We start from the raw sequence: 15472 nt of genomic DNA on the forward strand, positions 1-15472 counted from the left end.
GAAGAAGCCCGTGTTGAAGTTTAGCAGCAGGTCCACGAAGAACATGGCGTCGATGGACGTGTCGAGGTAAAAGTGGAGGCACTTGCGCTGGGGCGAGCACTCGGCGACGAAGGCGATGACGAAGGGCGTCACCAAGCCCGCGTACAACAAGATCAGCGCCATCCAGAGGTCCCAGTAGCACTTGCGGTAGCCGTTCGGGTTCACGACGCTCAGCCAGGCGCCGCCCTGGATGGGGAAGTCCGCCGCGTCCCAGGGGTCCACGCGCTTCACGCCGACGATCTCGCCGGCCGTCGAGATGATTGTGTCGAAGCGCGACCGCCGCGCCATGGAGCCCCCGCGGCGGCTCGGGTGCTTGGGGCCCTTGGACTCCATCTTCGTCGCGAACTTGCGGATGATGGACCGCTTCGACATCTTCTCCGCGGTCGCGGGCGCTAAAAACGCCGTCTGCTGGTTCCGGTGCAGGGGGTCGAAGACCTCCTTCGCGTACACAAAGTTCGCGTCGAGCACGGGCGGCAGCCGCCGCTCGATGACGACCGTGCCCCGGTTCGCCTTGAGCACGAGCTCGCCGTGCTCCGTCGTCAGGTCGTCCATGGCCGCCGGCTTCGCGGGGCTCGCCTCGCTCCGCGTGGGCGAGTACTCCATGCCCGTCTTGTTGTGGCGCGCCTTGTTGAGCGCGTGCTTCATGAGGTCGGAGCTGAGCTTCGTGCGCACGCTCCGCGGCGTCTGCGACGGCAGCGGCGACGCGTCGGCGCCGAGCTCCAATCGCGCCATCTCCTTGGACTCCTCGGGATCCTCGCCCTCGACCTCCTCGTCCTCGCCGATGTTCCCGAGCGGGGCCACGCGGTGCGCCATGGCGGCGAACCGACGCCGAGACCCCGGCCCGCCGGCGCTCCCGCCGGCCGAAGCGGCCCGACGCCCTGGGAATGTGGGCTGCCCACCCCCGTCGCAGCGTTGCCTCCCGCCTCCGCAAACATTTGGCAAATTCGGCATGAATTGATGCCGGCAACATCGGCTTCGGCCGCGTCGCGCGCGTTCGCCACGTCGTTCGCCAACTTGTTCGCCGAGTCGTTCGCCGATCCGCGGCCCCATGGCGGTGGACGTGTCTACGGGTCGACCCCCGCGCGTTACGCGGACGCGCAGAGCGCCGACTCCGCGGGCGGGCGGTCCGTGGACACGGCGAGCGCGTCGAACGCGGGCGGCTCGTCGAGGGCCGGCGGCCGCGGCGGCGCCGGCGCGGCGACGTCCGAAGCCTCGGGCCCGTCGGCGCAGCGCCGGTGGATGAAGAAGGCGCGGAGGACGCCCGCGTCCTCCTTCTGCGTGTCGTCGAGCGGCGGGAAGTCCTCGTCGAGGAGCTCGGGCCGCCGCGGGACGAGCGCGTCCGCGAGGCCGCACGCGTCGAGGATGGGCGCCGTGAGGAGCCGCGCCCAGTCGACGTCCAGCGCCTCCGTCGGCGCGTCCGTGCGCGTCGGCGCGGCGGCGTCGCCGAGCGCGGGGACCGCGAGCGCGAGTTTCGTCCGCGTCGGCTGCTTCGGCGTCGACGCGCGCAGGGCCGCGGCGACCTCGCGCGCCGGCGCGGCGACGAGCGCGACGACGTGGAGGAGCGCGCGCGCCGCCGCCTCGGGCGCGCGGCCGTCGCCCGCGAGCACGGCGTCGAGCGCGGCGGCCGGCGCCGCGCCGCGCAGGAGCGCGACGGCGCCGAGCGCCGTCGCGGCGGCGTGCGTCGCGTCGCGGACCCACTGGTCGCAGAGGACCCGGAGCGGCGCGAGCGAGCCGTAGAACGCCCCGAGGCTCGCGAGGGCCCCGGCGGCGACGGCCTCGAACGTCGCCGCGCCGACGCCGACGAAGGCGCCGCCGCCGCACCGCAGCTGGGACGCGAGCGCCGCGAGCCGCAGGCGCAGCGCGACGAGGCCGTGGCTCGTGCGTCTGCCGCTCATCCACTGCACGCGCGCCGTCGTCCAATCGCGCGCGCGCGCGTCCGCGAGGCAAAAGGCCTCGAGGTCGCGCAGCTGCGGCGCCGCGACGGCGCCCGCGGCGGCGGCGTCGAGCGCCTCGAGGCGCGGCCGCAGGCTCGCGGCGTCGGCGGCGCCGACGTCGACGTCGCGCATGGCCGCCACGAGCGCGCGCACGCCGTCGTCGCGCGCCGTCTCCGACATGGCCGGCGGCGTTTTTACGGTGTCGCTGGCGGCGGCGTCGTCCGCCGGCGCCTCGACGAGCGGGTCCTCCGCCGGCGCCTCGACGAGCGGCGCCGCGAGGACCTCGTCGACCGGCCGCTCGATGGCCATACTGGACCGGCGGGCTGCCCGCTTTTTAGGTTAACGCTGCCGTGCCGAGTACCCATTAAAAACCGGATCGTTGAATTTAGGGTAAAAGTCAGGGCTGCGCGCGCGATGTGCTCGCGCGCCCGCGGTCGCGCGCCCCGCGTAGGGGTCGAGGGCCGCCACCGCCGGCTTCATCATGATTTGGGGTGGGCAAAAAATGCCATCGGCTCGTCCAAACGACCGACATGGGCCTCAGACAGGCCGCTTCGGGCTGCCCATCGTCTCCCAACAGCTCGGCGGTCAAAGTCGTCTGAGCCAATCACAGAGCTGGATTGGACGACTTTTACCTTTACTCAACAAGGGCTTGCGATCAACGATCCGGTTTTTAATAAGTATCCGAGCGGGCAACGACGGGCTGCCTCTGCTGTTGTGTTGCCCGAGCGCCCCGCCGGCCGCCACGATGAGCGGCGCCCGGGCGCCGGACGCGAACGTCAATGCCTTCCTGAAGCGCGAGCACGAGCTCAACATGGCCAAGGCCTACTGCGACCAGACCGACTTCGTCTCCCGCAACGCGGAGTTCGCGGAGAAGGGCACGCTCAAGGTCATCGCGGCGACGCGCGCGCGCCAGGTCGAGGCCGCCGCGGCGGAGATGAGGAGTGCGCCGCGCCGCGTCCGACGACGTCGTACTTCCGCGTCTCACGCGCCCGCCCCCCGCAGGCCTCGACGCGGAGCTCGTCACGAGCCGGCGCGCGCGGCTCAAGAAGTTCTACGCGGAGCAGAACAAGGTCTACCAGGCCGAGCTCTCCGCCAAGGGCCTCTCCCTCGCGTTCTGAGGAGGCGGGCGCAGTGGCACTAAGGGCGCTCGTTGTCGACGTTGTCTAAGAGGTGCCACACACCCTGGGCGGGTAAACAACATGTCTTAGAGGCGCGCGCGCGCGTCGTCACCGCCATCTCCGGAAGCCGCCGCGACCCCGGAAGAAGAGCCAGGACCCGATGCCGACCTGCGAGGCGGGGGGCGGATCGAACGCGGCGCGCGCGCGAGAGGCCGCGAGGCGCGCGCGGATCTCCGGGCGTCAGAAGGAAGTCGGCAAAGACTGTGGATTCGTGGTGTCGTCAGCGAGCACTCGGACAACGTCAGGTGAAACAGATCATCAGAGCCCGGGAAAAGGGGGCGTCGCCGGACGCCGGAAACCGCACGAGCGTGCCGCCGACGTGCGCGCCGTGCGCGACGCCGTGCGCGCGGTCGCTGATGTAGGGGATGTGCACGTCCAGCAGGGGGCCCAGGTCCTTGGCGAGGAACGCGCCGCCGTACAAGATCGCCGGCATCGGGATCGGAAGGAACTCCGCGAAGATGACGATGAGGCGCCAGGGCGACAGGAGGATGCTGTGGGCGACGGCCGCGTTGACGGCGCCCGACGCGCCGAGGCACCGCGGCGACGGCCGCTTCCAGTAGGCGTGGCGCCTCGAGTCCTCCAGCGCGTTCGCGGCGAGTTGCGCGCAGTTGGCCGTGAGACCGGCGCCGAAGTAGACCGCGAGGAAGTGGCGCGCGCCGATGGCGCCGACGACCTCCGGGCCGAAGAAGAAGAGCGTGACCATGTTGCCCAGGAGGTGCCAGCCGTCGCTGTGGCTGAAGGCCGACGTGACGAGCGTGTGCGGCGCCGCGACCACGTCCTCGTTGCAGAGCGTGAAGTGCGCCGTCATGAGGCGCGGGTCGGCGACCTTCCAGCCGCCCCAGACGGCGACGTTGACGCCGATGAGGCCGCCGATGACGGGCAGGGCGTCGCCCTGGGGCATGGCGAGGAAGGTGCGCTTTGTGGGTGTTGTCGTCGGGAGTTTGGGCATGGCCGTGCGCGACAGCGCGGGGCGCGTCGCCGTGGCGCGCGAGAGGAGGGTCGTCTGGGCGCGCCGCGCGCCCGACGCCCCGCGGCGAACCGCGAGGGCGAGCATCTCGCTGGTGAGCGAGCTGCCACGGTCGGCGCCTGTGGCGAGCGACCTTGTGGCAACGAGCTCCACCGCCAGCGCCGTCGTCGTCGTCGCGGAGCCATGCGGCCCTGCCTCCTGCTCCTCGCGCCGCTCGTGTCGGCGAAATTCACGCCCGGTCCCGGCCTGAAGGAGAATCCCGACGGCACCTACTCGCGGACCTACGACGCGGCGGCCGAGGGCGCCGCCGCCGGCGCCGGCGGCGGAGGCGAGGGCGAGAGCAACCCGGTCTACAACGTGCTCTTCACGCTCGCGATCGTGCTCGCATGGTATCTGTACCAGAACGGCAAGCTGCCGTCGCTGCCGTCCATGCCGAGCCGCGCGCCGCGGGCGCCGCCGCCCGCGTCGCAGGACGAGGTCGACGAGGCCCGGCGCGCGCGGCTCGCGCGCTTCACGGGCGACGGGCCCGCGCGCAACGCCGAGGCCTTCCAGGAGGCGCTCGGCGCCGCGGACCCGACGCCCGTCGCGCGCGCCGCGCCGGGTTCGTCGCGGAAGCCGGCGGGCGTCGCGACGCTCGGCTCGACCGCGCGCGCGGACGGCGACGACCCCGACGAGTTCTTCGGCGGCGACAGCACGGCCCAGTACAAGTAACACGTCTCTTTATTACCGCGTCCGCGCCAGGAAGGCGACGTGGTCGAGCTTCGCGTCGACCGCGGGGACCCGGTCGTCGCCGACGAGGCGCCGCGCGGCGCGGTAGTCCGCGGCCGCGGCGGCGAAGTCGCCCGCGCGCTCGCGCGCCGCGCCGCGGCGGAGGTGGGCCGTCGCGTTCGCCGGGTCGATGTCCAGCGCGGCGCCGCACCGGTCCGCGACGGCCGCGGCGACCGCGCGGCTCGCGCCGTCGTCGGGCGCCCGGAGCAGGCACCTGGGCAGCAAAAGGGTGATTCAACGTCGCTTCAATGTGAGTGTTCCGCGCGCGCGCGTTCCGGAAAAAGCATCCACGCTTCGAGACCGTTCCAAGAGATGATCGCTCGTCCAAAAATCAGCCGAAACGAGTGGAAAATGGCCGAGATCGGAGCCTTTTGAAGTTGGGAATTTCGCTCTCTTTTGCTGCCCGGAGCAGGTACGCGGCCGCGTTGAGGTTGCAGGCGACGGCGAAGCGGGCGACGAGGGGCCCCTGGAGGCCGCCGACGCCGTGGAGCGCCGCGGCGAACTTGGCGTGCGCCGCGCGCCAGAGGCCCTCGCGCATGAGCGCGTCGCCGTCCGCCGCGGACCGCGCCGCGAACGTCAACGACGCCTTCACGGACCCGCCGGCGGAAACTCCGGGGTCGAGGCACAGCGCGTCCGTGGCGTGGGCCGCGCCGTCGCGGTACGCGGTCACCGCGTCGGCGTCGTTGCGCGCCTCGAGCGCCGCGAGCTCGTCGCCGACGTCGTCGCCGGCGTCCGACGCCTTCCGGAGGTGGAGCTCCGCGAGCAAGCGCGCGCCCTCGTCGCGCTCGCCGCCGCACATGCGCAGGAAGGCCTCGCCGCGCATCTCCCAGGCGGCGCCCCACGTCCTGTCCGCGGCGGACGCGAGGAGCTCCGCGAGCGTCGCGGCCGCGGACGCGCGGTCGCCGGTCCGGAGCTCCTCTTCGCCCCTTCCGAGCAGGGCCTTCGCCGTCGCTGTTTTCGCAAAGGCCCGGTAGCGCGCCGTCTCGTCCGCCGACGGCGCCTCGGGCGATGGTTGCTGGTAGTTCGGCGGCACGAACGACCATTTCGGAGCGCCGGACGGCGCGCAGCTCCCGCAGCCGTCGTCGCCGCACCGGTCGTCGTCGTGGGAGTCCTCGTCCGCGCCGACCTCGGCCGCCAGCGCCGCGGCCGCGCCGACGGCGCCGCGCCAGGCCGCGAGCGACGGCGCCGACTCCGCGGCGGCCTGGGCGTCGGCGCAGGCCTGCATGAGCTTGACCCATTTGACGCTCTGCAGCGCCGTCGGCGCCGGCGACGCCTTGTTCTTGAGCGCCGCGAGGCGCGCCCGCGACGCCTTCGCGGCGGCGGCGGCGTGCGCCTTTTTCACGTCATTCTTGGACGACATCGGCGGCGGCGCAGTCGCCAGGCCTTGCGCCAGGCGGCGGCGCCGCGCGGCGTCCGGGCTGCCTATTGAAGCGAAGGTGAACTAGTGTTACCCTTTTTAGCCTTCGCCTGTGGCAGCCTCGCGTGCGCGCGCCAATACTCGCCTCGCGTGCGCGCCAACCGCGCTGCCACAGCGATGCCGCGCGTGCACTGGACCGGCTTCGGCAAGTTCCACGGCGTCGCCGACAACCCGTCGGCGACGCTGGCGGAGCGGGTCGCCGCCAAGTTCGCCGACGACAGCTGGGAGGTCGTCGAGGTCTCCGGCGAGGCCGCGCGGGACGCGGCGCTCAACGGGAGCGACGCCGACGTCGTCATCCACCTCGGCGTCGCCGTGGACTACGCGAACATCACGCTCGAGCGCTGCGCCTACAACGACGCGACGTTCCGCTGCGACGACGAGCGCGGCTGGCGGCCGGCGGGCGAGAAGATCTCGGCCGACTCGCCCTTCGGCGCGCCGTCGCCGACGCCCCTCGACGTCGAGGCCGCGGCCGCCAAGGCGAAGGACCTCGGGTTCTCCGTGGACGTCTCCGACGACGCGGGCCGCTTCGTCTGCAACTATTTGTACTACTGTTCGCTCGAGCGGCGCCCCTGCGTGTTCGTCCACGTGCCGTCCTTCGACAAACTCGGCCTCGAGGACCAGCTCGCGACGCTGGAGGTCCTGCGGAGCGGCCTGCTCGACGCGGCGGCGGCGGCCGCCGCGCCGCCGCCGCCGGCCGCGGCGGAGAGCACCGCGGACGAGGTCGTCGAGGACCTCGTGGCCATGGGCATCGACGCGGCCATGGCGCGCCAGGCCGCGGCCGCGGGCTGCACGTCCGTGGAGACGGCCATGGAGTTCATCTTCTCGGAGCCGCCGGCCATGCCGCCGCCGCCGCCGTCGGCGCAGCGGCTCAAGCAGGTCCTCGTCGTCCGCGCGGACCTGGGCATGAGCGCGGGCAAGATAGCGGCCCAGTGCGCGCACGCGAGCCTCGGCGGCTACCGCGAGGCGCTCCGGCGGACGCCGGACGTCGCGGACCGCTGGGTCGGCGCCGGCGAGACGGTCATCGTCGTCCAGCACGACGGGTGCCTGCGCAGCCTGCACGCCGCCGCCGTCGCCGCGAACCTCAACACGTCCCTCATCGCCGACGCGGGCCGCACGGAGGTCGCGCCGGGCACGGAGACGGTCCTCGGCGTCGGACCGGCGCCCGCGGACGACGTCGACGCGATCACGGGGCGGCTCAAGCTCCTGTCGTAAACGTTCATTACCACGGTCGCCGCGCGTAGCGCCGTCGCCTCCGCGTCGGCGGCGGCGGCCTGGCCTCGTCGAGCTCGCAGTCGATGTCGACGCCCGTGATTTCGGGCACGCGGCGCAGGAGCGCGCGGCGGACGCCGTAGGCGACGGCGTGGGCCTCGCCGATGGTCAGCGCGTCGGGCAGGACGACGTCGACCTTTGCGGCGATCGCGTCGCCTTCGTAACTCAGCACGACGTGGCTCACGGCCCGCACGCGGTCGCAGCCGAGGGCCACGGCGCGGATGCGTCTCTCGAGCTCGTCGGGCAGCGCGCCGAGATCGTCCGTCGCGCCGCTCTCCTGGCGGTCGCCGGGGTCGAAATGGACCGCGACGTCCGCGAGCCCCAGGCCCATGGCCCGCGCCTCGCGCCCCAGGGCGACCTTGGCGTGCTCGCCGATCTGGTGCGCCGCCGACGCCGACAGGCCTTTTTCCACGCCGAGGCGCAGGTCCACGAGGACGCCGGGGCCCGCCTTGCGCGCGCGGAGCGAGAAGTCGCAGCGCGGCACCGCGGCCGCGACGGCGCGCTCGAGCCGCGCGACCCGTTGGCCGTCCAGCGTCTCGTCGAGCAGTTCGCGCGCCGCGTCGCGCGCGATCTTCGCGCCCTGGTACGCGACGGCGCCGCCGACGAGGACGCCCGCGACCGGGTCGGCGATTGTAACGCCGAGGCCGTGGCCGCCCGCGATGCCGGCCAAAGCCGCGACGGAGCTCCAGGCGTCGCTCCGATGGTGGAACGCGTTCGCGACTAAGACGTCGGACCGCAGCGCCTCGCCGACGGCCCGCGTCCTGCGAAAGAGCCACTCCTTCGCGACGATAGAAACCGTAGCGACGGATCCGCACGTCGCGACCGCGTACAGCTCCAGGGCCTCGGCCGGCTCGAACGCGGACCCGGCGGCGTGGTGCGCCGCGCCCGCGCCCGCGGCGACGAGACAGCCGCCGACGACCGCGGAGCCGCCGGCCTCGAATTTGCCGTGGCCGAACGGGTGGTCGGCGTCCGGCGGCAGGCGCGCGGCCGCGTAGCTCCAGTAGGCGACGACGTCCGTGAGCACGTCGCTCAGGCTGTGGGCGCCGTCGGCGATGAGCGCCGGCGAGCCCAGCGTGCTGCCGGCGCCGACCTTGCAGCAGCCGAGGCCCACGTTGACGACGGCGCCGACGGCCGTGATGCCCTTGGCGTCGTCGAGGACCGACAGGCGGCGGTGGCGTGGAGTGATTCGTCTTTGCCGCGCGGCGATGCGCGCGGCGCGGCGCATTGTATCGAGCGCGCCTATGCGACGACAAACTGGCCAGCCATCGGAGGGCAGGTTTGCGCGTTTGGCTTGGCGGCCGCCGCGCCGCCGCCCGCAGTCGACGACTCCCTCAGAGGCCTCCTCGGCGAGGACGCGCACGCGTCGACGGCGCGACCGCCGACGCCGCGTAAGACGAAAAAACGCAAAAAAAAAAAAAAACGGCGACATCATACGTGTGCGTTATGTTCAACAAGGTGAGTATCTCTCGTGCGGCGTTCTCGACTCGCGAGCGGGCGCCGCGTGGCATGGACAGTGGAGGGGGTCGGGCGGCTCGTGGTCTTGGCGGCCGCCGGAGGAGGCGGCGGTGAGCCGCGGGGTCGGGGACAGGGGCGCCGGCGCTCCGCGCGCGTCGGTCGCGCGCGCATAATCGGGGGGCGCCGGCGGACAGGGCGGGCTCAATCTTCGTCGTCGTCGTCGACGACGTGGCTCGGCGGCGCGCCGCCGGCGCCCTTGCGGGGGACGTCGCGCGGGTACGCGGCCCAGGCCTGCTGCGCGGTCGCGTAGTGGCCGAGCTGCGTGCCCGAGATGCGGAGCCGCCAGCCCGACGACGACCCGGAGGCGAGGGAGATGCCCACGGGCCGCTTCTCGGGCATCGTCGGGTCGCGCGACTTCTCGCGCTCCGCGGCCCAGCGCGCCTCGGAGAGCGCGCCGTTCTTCCTCCCGTGCTTCTTCTCCTTGGGCTGCTTCGGCGAGTCCGGCGCCTTGCGCTTCCCGAGCACGTGGGACCCGGGCAACAGGCGCCGCCCGAGGTAGCCGCCGCCGCCGCCGAAGTCGTGCGACCCGGAGTCCGGCGCCGCGTGCGTCCGGGCCCCCAGCGGCGGCTCGCGGCGCGCCGTGTGCGCCGCGACGGTCTCGACGTCCCGCGCCGAGAAGGAGACCTGGAGGAGCGACCCGCCGGCCGTCACGACGTAGCCCTCGTGCCAGACGAGCGCGCCGCGGCCGTCGTCGAAGGGCACCCACGCCGCGTCGCCGCGGGCGGGCCACGGGGAATAGTCCGTCGAGTGGCCGAGGCTCACGGCCCGGGGCCTCCCGCCCGGGGCGTAGTCGCCGCCGAACCAGGACGGCGACCCCTCGTCCCAGCTCACGGCCCGGAGCACGTCGCGGCGCAGGAGGTCGTGCGGCGTGTGCGGCGGCGTCACCGTCTCGCCCTCGCGCGGCGACGCGGGCGGCGTCGACAGGAACGAGTCGTCGGCCGGCGGGAAGTTAAAGCCGTCGTCCGTCGGGGCGCCGAGCGGGTACCTGGGCAACCGGTAGGTTCGGGGGTCCGCCGCGGAAACGAGTCAGGGAAAGATCCCCCGCCCCGGCGCCGGCGGCGCGCTCGACGGGCGGGTCGCCGTCGTCGTGGCCGACGAGCACGGGATCCCCGAAGTTGGGCGCGTCGAAGAGCAGCTCGTCGAAGACCTGGGGGAAACGGGGGCGGATTCGCGGAAAAGCGCCGTTGCCGAACAAAAGGGGGGCTGCCTACCTCGTCGTCGTAGAGGTCCCCGGAGACCGTGCGGACGGGCGCCCGGTGGTGCGACGCCGCCGACTGGCCCAGCCGCTCGGAGAGCGGGGGGTACGCGGCCACGCTCATGGGCGGGCCGCGGCGTGCGCCGAAAAACGAGAGCGGCCGCCGCTTTCGTGAACAAGGAGAGCTAGCCCCGCAAGTGCGTTTTTGAGTCGGGGTATGATACATACTTCAACGCAGCTGAAACTGCAGGTGTCAAGGTGTCGACATCGCCCCTTTTTTGTTTCGCGACGCTCGCTCGTCCTCGCCGGGCTCTGGTGCGCCGTTACCGCGCGCGGCCGCCGCCCCTAGGCCTGGGCGAGGTGGACGACGACGGCGGTCATGTTGTCCGTGGAGCCGTTGAGGAAGCTCGCGCGGACGAGGGCCTTGGCGGCGTCCTGCTTGTCTTTGATGGCCTTGGCGACGACGGAGACGGCCTTCTCGTTCGATAGCACGTCCCAGATGCCGTCGCAGGCGAGGATGACGAACCTGTCGTCCGCGTTGAGCCGCTGCTGGACGACCTCGGGCTCGCCGACGACGACCTTCGTCGGGTGGTACTTGAGCGTGACGTCGCCGATGGACCGCGACAGGGACAGCCCCCCCGGGTAGCAGCGCATGGGGCCTGGGCAGCAAAAGGGTGCGAAATTCCCAACTTCAAAGGCTCCTCTCTCGGCCGTTTTCCGCTCGTTTCCGCTGATTTTTGGACGAGCGATCATCTCTCGGAGCGCTCTCGAAGCGTGGGTGCTGTTTCCGAAACGCGCGCGCGCGGAAAACTCACGTTGAAGCGACGTTGAATCACCCTTTTGCTGCCCTGCACGGGGCTGTCGGCGTTGGCGCCGAAGCAGAAGACGGGGCACGCGGAGCCCGCGGACTTCGCGACGCCGCCCGACGTCGCCTCCTTGAGCGACCGGCCCACGGACCCGCCCAGGTTCGTGATGCGCTTGTACTCCAACGGGTGCGTCGGCTTGTGGTCGCGGCTCAGCTCGAAGGCCGTCCACTGCTTCGACCGCTCGTTCCGGCGGCCGAGCACCGCGCGCGAGTCGCCGACCCAGCCGACGGTCAGCACGCCGTCGACGAGCAGCACGACGACGGCCGTCGTGCCGTCGAACCAGCGCGGCGTCGCCGACAGCGCCGCGCGCAGGTAGGCCTGCTCCGTGCGCGCCATGCCGAACCGCGTCGCGGCGAGGACGTCGCGGCGGCCCCACGCGGCCGTCGCGGTGATGTTGTCGAGCATGCGCTGGCCGCAGTACTGGGCCGCCCGGCTCCCCGCGTGGCCGTCGAAGACCCCAAAGTAGGCCCGGCCCGGGTCGTCGTGGATCGACGGGGACACGACGTAGACGTCCTCCATCGACGGCCGCCGGCCCTGCTCGCTCGACACCTCGAAGGCCTTGACCTTGAAGAGCTGTTTCTTGCCCGCGTCGGCCGGCGGCGCGGGCGCCGCGGCCGGCGACGGCGCCGCGGCCGGGGGCGCCGCGGGCGCGCCCGCGGCGGCCTCGAACTCCTCGAGGAGCTTCGCGAGCTCGTCCGTCTCCTCGCTCGGCGGCTCCGCCGCGGCCTTCTCCGCGGGCGCGGGCGCGGGCGCCGGCGCCTCGGCGGGCGCGGGCGCCTCGGCGGGCGCGGGCGCCTCGGAGTGCGTGCCCTCCTCCTCGAAGTCGCGCGCGCCGCCCGCGCCGGCCTCGTCGTGCTGGATCGCGTCGTGGAACGCGTCGGTGTCGCACGAGTCCGCGCGGCTCGGCGGCTCCTCGGGCGCCGGCGTCGGCGACTCGACCTCGCTCAGCGTCGACGACGTCGCGACGTCCTCGGCCGCGGCCGGCGCGGCGGCCTCGGCCGCCGGCGGCGCCGCGTCGGCCGCCGCGGGCGCGCCCGCCGCCGCCGCGAGGTCCGACGCCGCCTCCGCGAGGGGGTCCGCGGGCTTCGCCTCGCCGCAGAACTCGCAGCCGCTTTGGTTCGCCGCCAAATTCTCGAAGCCGCAGGCGGGGCACTCCCAGCCGCCGGCCATCGTTTGCGCTACGGTTACGGCCGTCGGCGCACCCCGGGGTCGGTGAACTGCGCTTTCGCGCGTCGCGGGTTGGTCCGCGGGGCTCCGGGGCGCCGAGAGGTGGATTGCCGGGTGGGAACGCCCGGTGTCGAGCAAGCTGGCGCCCGAGCAGAGCGATATGTCCTCGGGCTCGATATTTTTGGGTAAACATCGCGCGGCGAGCTGGTTGAAGCTCGGCCGGAGACGATGATGATGCCGACGCGTCCCACGCTCGCTCTGCTGTTCTGCAGCGCTGCATTCACGACCGCACTAGTGCACCAGTCGCACCACCAAAGGCTGCAGCGACCGATCCGCGCCGCGGAGGAGCCGACGGGCCTCGGCGTCGAGGCCCCAACCACAACCTATCCCGCCTGCAGCGACGAGGAGGTCATCGAGCTGCTCGACAAGGTGCCCGTCTTCTCGCTCGCCGACGAGGACGGCAACTCCGCCGTTGTCAACGACGGCGACAGCAAGTGGCTCGAGTTCTACTGCGACCCGGAGCTCGCGGTCATGCGCAAGAAGCAGTTCGGGCAAGACCAGCTCCGCGTGACCGCGCAGAGCTTGGGCCGCGCGCACGTGGCCTACGCCAAGGCCGGCGAGGGCGACATCCGCGCGCGCTTCATGGCGGACCCGCGGGAGCTCGCCTCCGCGCGCCAGATCATCCTCCGCGGCTCCGGCGCGGAGGCGGCGGCGTCGGGCAACCTCACGGCGCAGGAGCTCCTCGACGCCTACAAGCTCGTCGACGCCGACCTGCGCTTCGCGAAACCCTCCGACGTGCCCCTCTTCTCCATCGAGCAGCTCGCGCTCGCGGCCGGCGACGGCCCGGGCATGCGGCCGTGGTTCTTCAGCATGAAGGACCTCATCGAGCAGTGGCGCAACGCGTGCGAGAGCGACGCGTCCTTCGAGCAGGGCGAGGTCCAGATCCTGAGCCTCGACGAGATGCTCCGGCTCATGCGCGTCGACGCGCCCACGGACCACCGCGCGCGCATGTTCATCCCGTCCAAGGCCGCGCTCAAGGCCATCGGCGCGGCCTAGGGGCGGCCAGGTAAGGACGCCGGCGCCTCGGTTCGGGAGGAGCGCCGCACGGAAAACGCGCAGCGTCCGTGCCTCGTCGCATACCAGAGAAGCACCCCCTTACGCCCATCCCCTATGGGCTCGACTCCATCTTGAGCTCGAGGCTCACGTTCTGGATGAACTGGTCCTTGTCGATGGTCTTCTGCTGCGGGTTGAGGGGGTGCTTGGGCTCCTCGATGCCCAGCGACTTGAGCGCGTGGTCGTACTGCTGCACGCTGACCTTGCCCGTGTTGTTCGGGTCGAGCGCCTGGAAGCACGCGCGGACGTCCTGGTCCGTGAAGAAGCTCGCGGACCGGTCCTCCTGCATCTCCTCGAGCGTCTTCAGCAGGAACCTGCGCGCGGCGACGGCGTCGCGGATCCGCGCGTCCCCCCGAAATTTGCCGCGCGGGCGGCCGCACGCGTTGGGATCCGTCGGCCGCTCGAACATGAGCTTCGTCCCGAGGTCCCGGAACAGCTGCTTCACGTTGTTCTGCTTCAGGTAGACCTCGGCCTCGGCGCGCGGGTCGCCGATCGTCGCCATGGCGGCGGGCCGGCGGGCGGCGGCGCGACCGAGGCGGCGGCGGGCAGCCTGCTGAACAACTCGAGACAACGCAACGACCTGGATTTGGTAAACTTTGTTGAACTCGGAGAGGCGCCGCATAAAAAATGGCGGCAGCCCTCCTGGTCGCCGCGGGCTGCGTGCTCGCCGCCGGCGCGGACACGTTCGTCGCCGCGCCGGCGCCGCAGCGCTGCGTCTTCCATCTGCACACGCCGAAATGCGCCGGCACCTTCGTGTGGCGCTTCCTCAAGGGCCGCTTCTGCGCCGACGAGGCGCGCATCTGCGGCCGCGACGCGCTGCGGCCGCCGCCGGCCTGCGCCTGCGTCGTGAACCCCATCACGAAGGACGAGGCCGTCCTCGGCGCCATCCGGCGCGGCGCCTACGCGTTCGCGTCGTCGCACTCGCGCGCGCCGTTCAAGTCCTCTACCGCCTGCGCGCTCGCGGTCTGGTTCCGCGAGCCCCTGGCGCGCGTCCGGAGCCACTACGGCTACTTCAAGTACAAGAAGCACCGGAACCTGACGTCGCTCGCCGACCTCTACAAACGCGGCACGCCGCCGCACTGGGTCTCGAACCAGCAGTGGGCGCTGCTGCTGCCCGCGAAGAAGGTGAGCGGCTCCCGGGCGCCGAGCGACGGCGAAATCCGCGCCGCGACGCGCGAGGTGACCGGCCTCGCCTTCGTGGGCCTCGTCGAGGACATGGAGACGTCGCTGTGCGTCTTCGCGGCCGCGTACCTCCCGGCGCACGCGCGCGACCTCTGCGACCGGGCGACGCACGCGAAGCGGGAGAACGTCGCCGTCGCGGCCCGGGCGGCGGCCGACGACGCGCGCGAGCGGGACCTCGTCCGCAAGTACAACAGGTACGACGCCGCGCTCTACGACGCCGCGCGCGCGGAGTTCGCGCGGCGCAAGGAGGTCCACGAGGCCGAGGCGATACGATAGCCCGGTAAGCTGCACGTAGAAAAGCGATAACATAGCCCGCCGGCGGGATACGCTACCCGCCCGCGCGCGCGGCGCGCGCGCCGCCCGGCGGCGCGCGCCTCAGAGGAGGAAGACCCCGAGCGCGGCGAGGACGAGGCCCAGCGCGCCGGCGCTCGTCCGCGCCGCGCCGTCGACGCCCGAGTCGAAGAGGCCGAGCACGTTGCAGAGGTCGTCGGCGCACGTGGAAGCGCCGCACTTGTCGTTCTTCGCCTGCACATACTGCGCGCACATGGCCGCCTGGCCCGCGGCGTCGTCGCAGACGGCCTGGGACGCGCAGACGCCGTCGGCGACGGAGAAGGTGCGGCCCTTGATGTTGCAGCACTTGGCGGCCTCGACCTTGAGGCAGCACGCGTCCTGCCCCGCCGGGCACGTCGTCGCGACGACGTTGTCCGCGTACGTCACGCCGCCGTCGTTGCTGTGCATGTCGTGGTCGTGGACGCGGCCCTCGTAGCACTGGAGGGCCGCCGCGGGGGCGGCGCAGGCCGCCAGGAGGACCGCGACGAGGCGCATCGTTTCGGTGCGCTGGTTTCGCGAATGCCGGGGCGTC

The 15472-nt window shown here is 72.5% G+C and overlaps 5 protein-coding genes across 5 annotated transcripts; 2 read left to right on the plus strand and 3 right to left on the minus strand.

Annotated features, from left to right (window-relative positions):
* Positions 1 to 3581: 3581 nt before the first annotated feature.
* AURANDRAFT_15696 (hypothetical protein) lies at positions 3582 to 3914 on the minus strand (the record flags this gene model as incomplete). The annotated part of the gene is made up of 1 exon (XM_009040050.1): positions 3582 to 3914. A coding segment is annotated over one exon (333 nt), but the record flags the coding sequence as incomplete, so codon positions are not given.
* Positions 3915 to 6420: 2506 nt separating this feature from the next.
* AURANDRAFT_28248 (hypothetical protein) lies at positions 6421 to 6894 on the plus strand (the record flags this gene model as incomplete). The annotated part of the gene is made up of 1 exon (XM_009039988.1): positions 6421 to 6894. A coding segment is annotated over one exon (474 nt), but the record flags the coding sequence as incomplete, so codon positions are not given.
* A 246-nt stretch (positions 6895 to 7140) lies between these two features.
* On the plus strand, positions 7141 to 7515 carry AURANDRAFT_28520 (hypothetical protein; the record flags this gene model as incomplete). Its single annotated transcript, XM_009039989.1, has 1 exon — positions 7141 to 7515. The coding sequence occupies one exon, from the start codon at positions 7141 to 7143 to the stop codon at positions 7513 to 7515; it is 375 nt and encodes a 124-aa protein (XP_009038237.1).
* Positions 7509 to 8797, minus strand: AURANDRAFT_54063 (hypothetical protein; the record flags this gene model as incomplete). The annotated part of the gene is made up of 1 exon (XM_009040049.1): positions 7509 to 8797. One exon carries the CDS (start codon positions 8795 to 8797, stop codon positions 7523 to 7525), a length of 1275 nt encoding a protein of 424 aa, XP_009038297.1.
* Positions 8798 to 10599: 1802 nt separating this feature from the next.
* AURANDRAFT_71895 (expressed protein) lies at positions 10600 to 11157 on the minus strand (the record flags this gene model as incomplete). The annotated part of the gene is made up of 2 exons (XM_009040048.1): positions 10600 to 10941; positions 11142 to 11157. Coding segments are annotated over 2 exons (356 nt in total), but the record flags the coding sequence as incomplete, so codon positions are not given.
* Positions 11158 to 15472: the final 4315 nt, after the last annotated feature.

Source organism: Aureococcus anophagefferens (assembly GCF_000186865.1).
Source record: "Aureococcus anophagefferens unplaced genomic scaffold AURANscaffold_13, whole genome shotgun sequence".
NCBI lineage: Eukaryota > Pelagophyceae > Pelagomonadales > Pelagomonadaceae > Aureococcus > Aureococcus anophagefferens.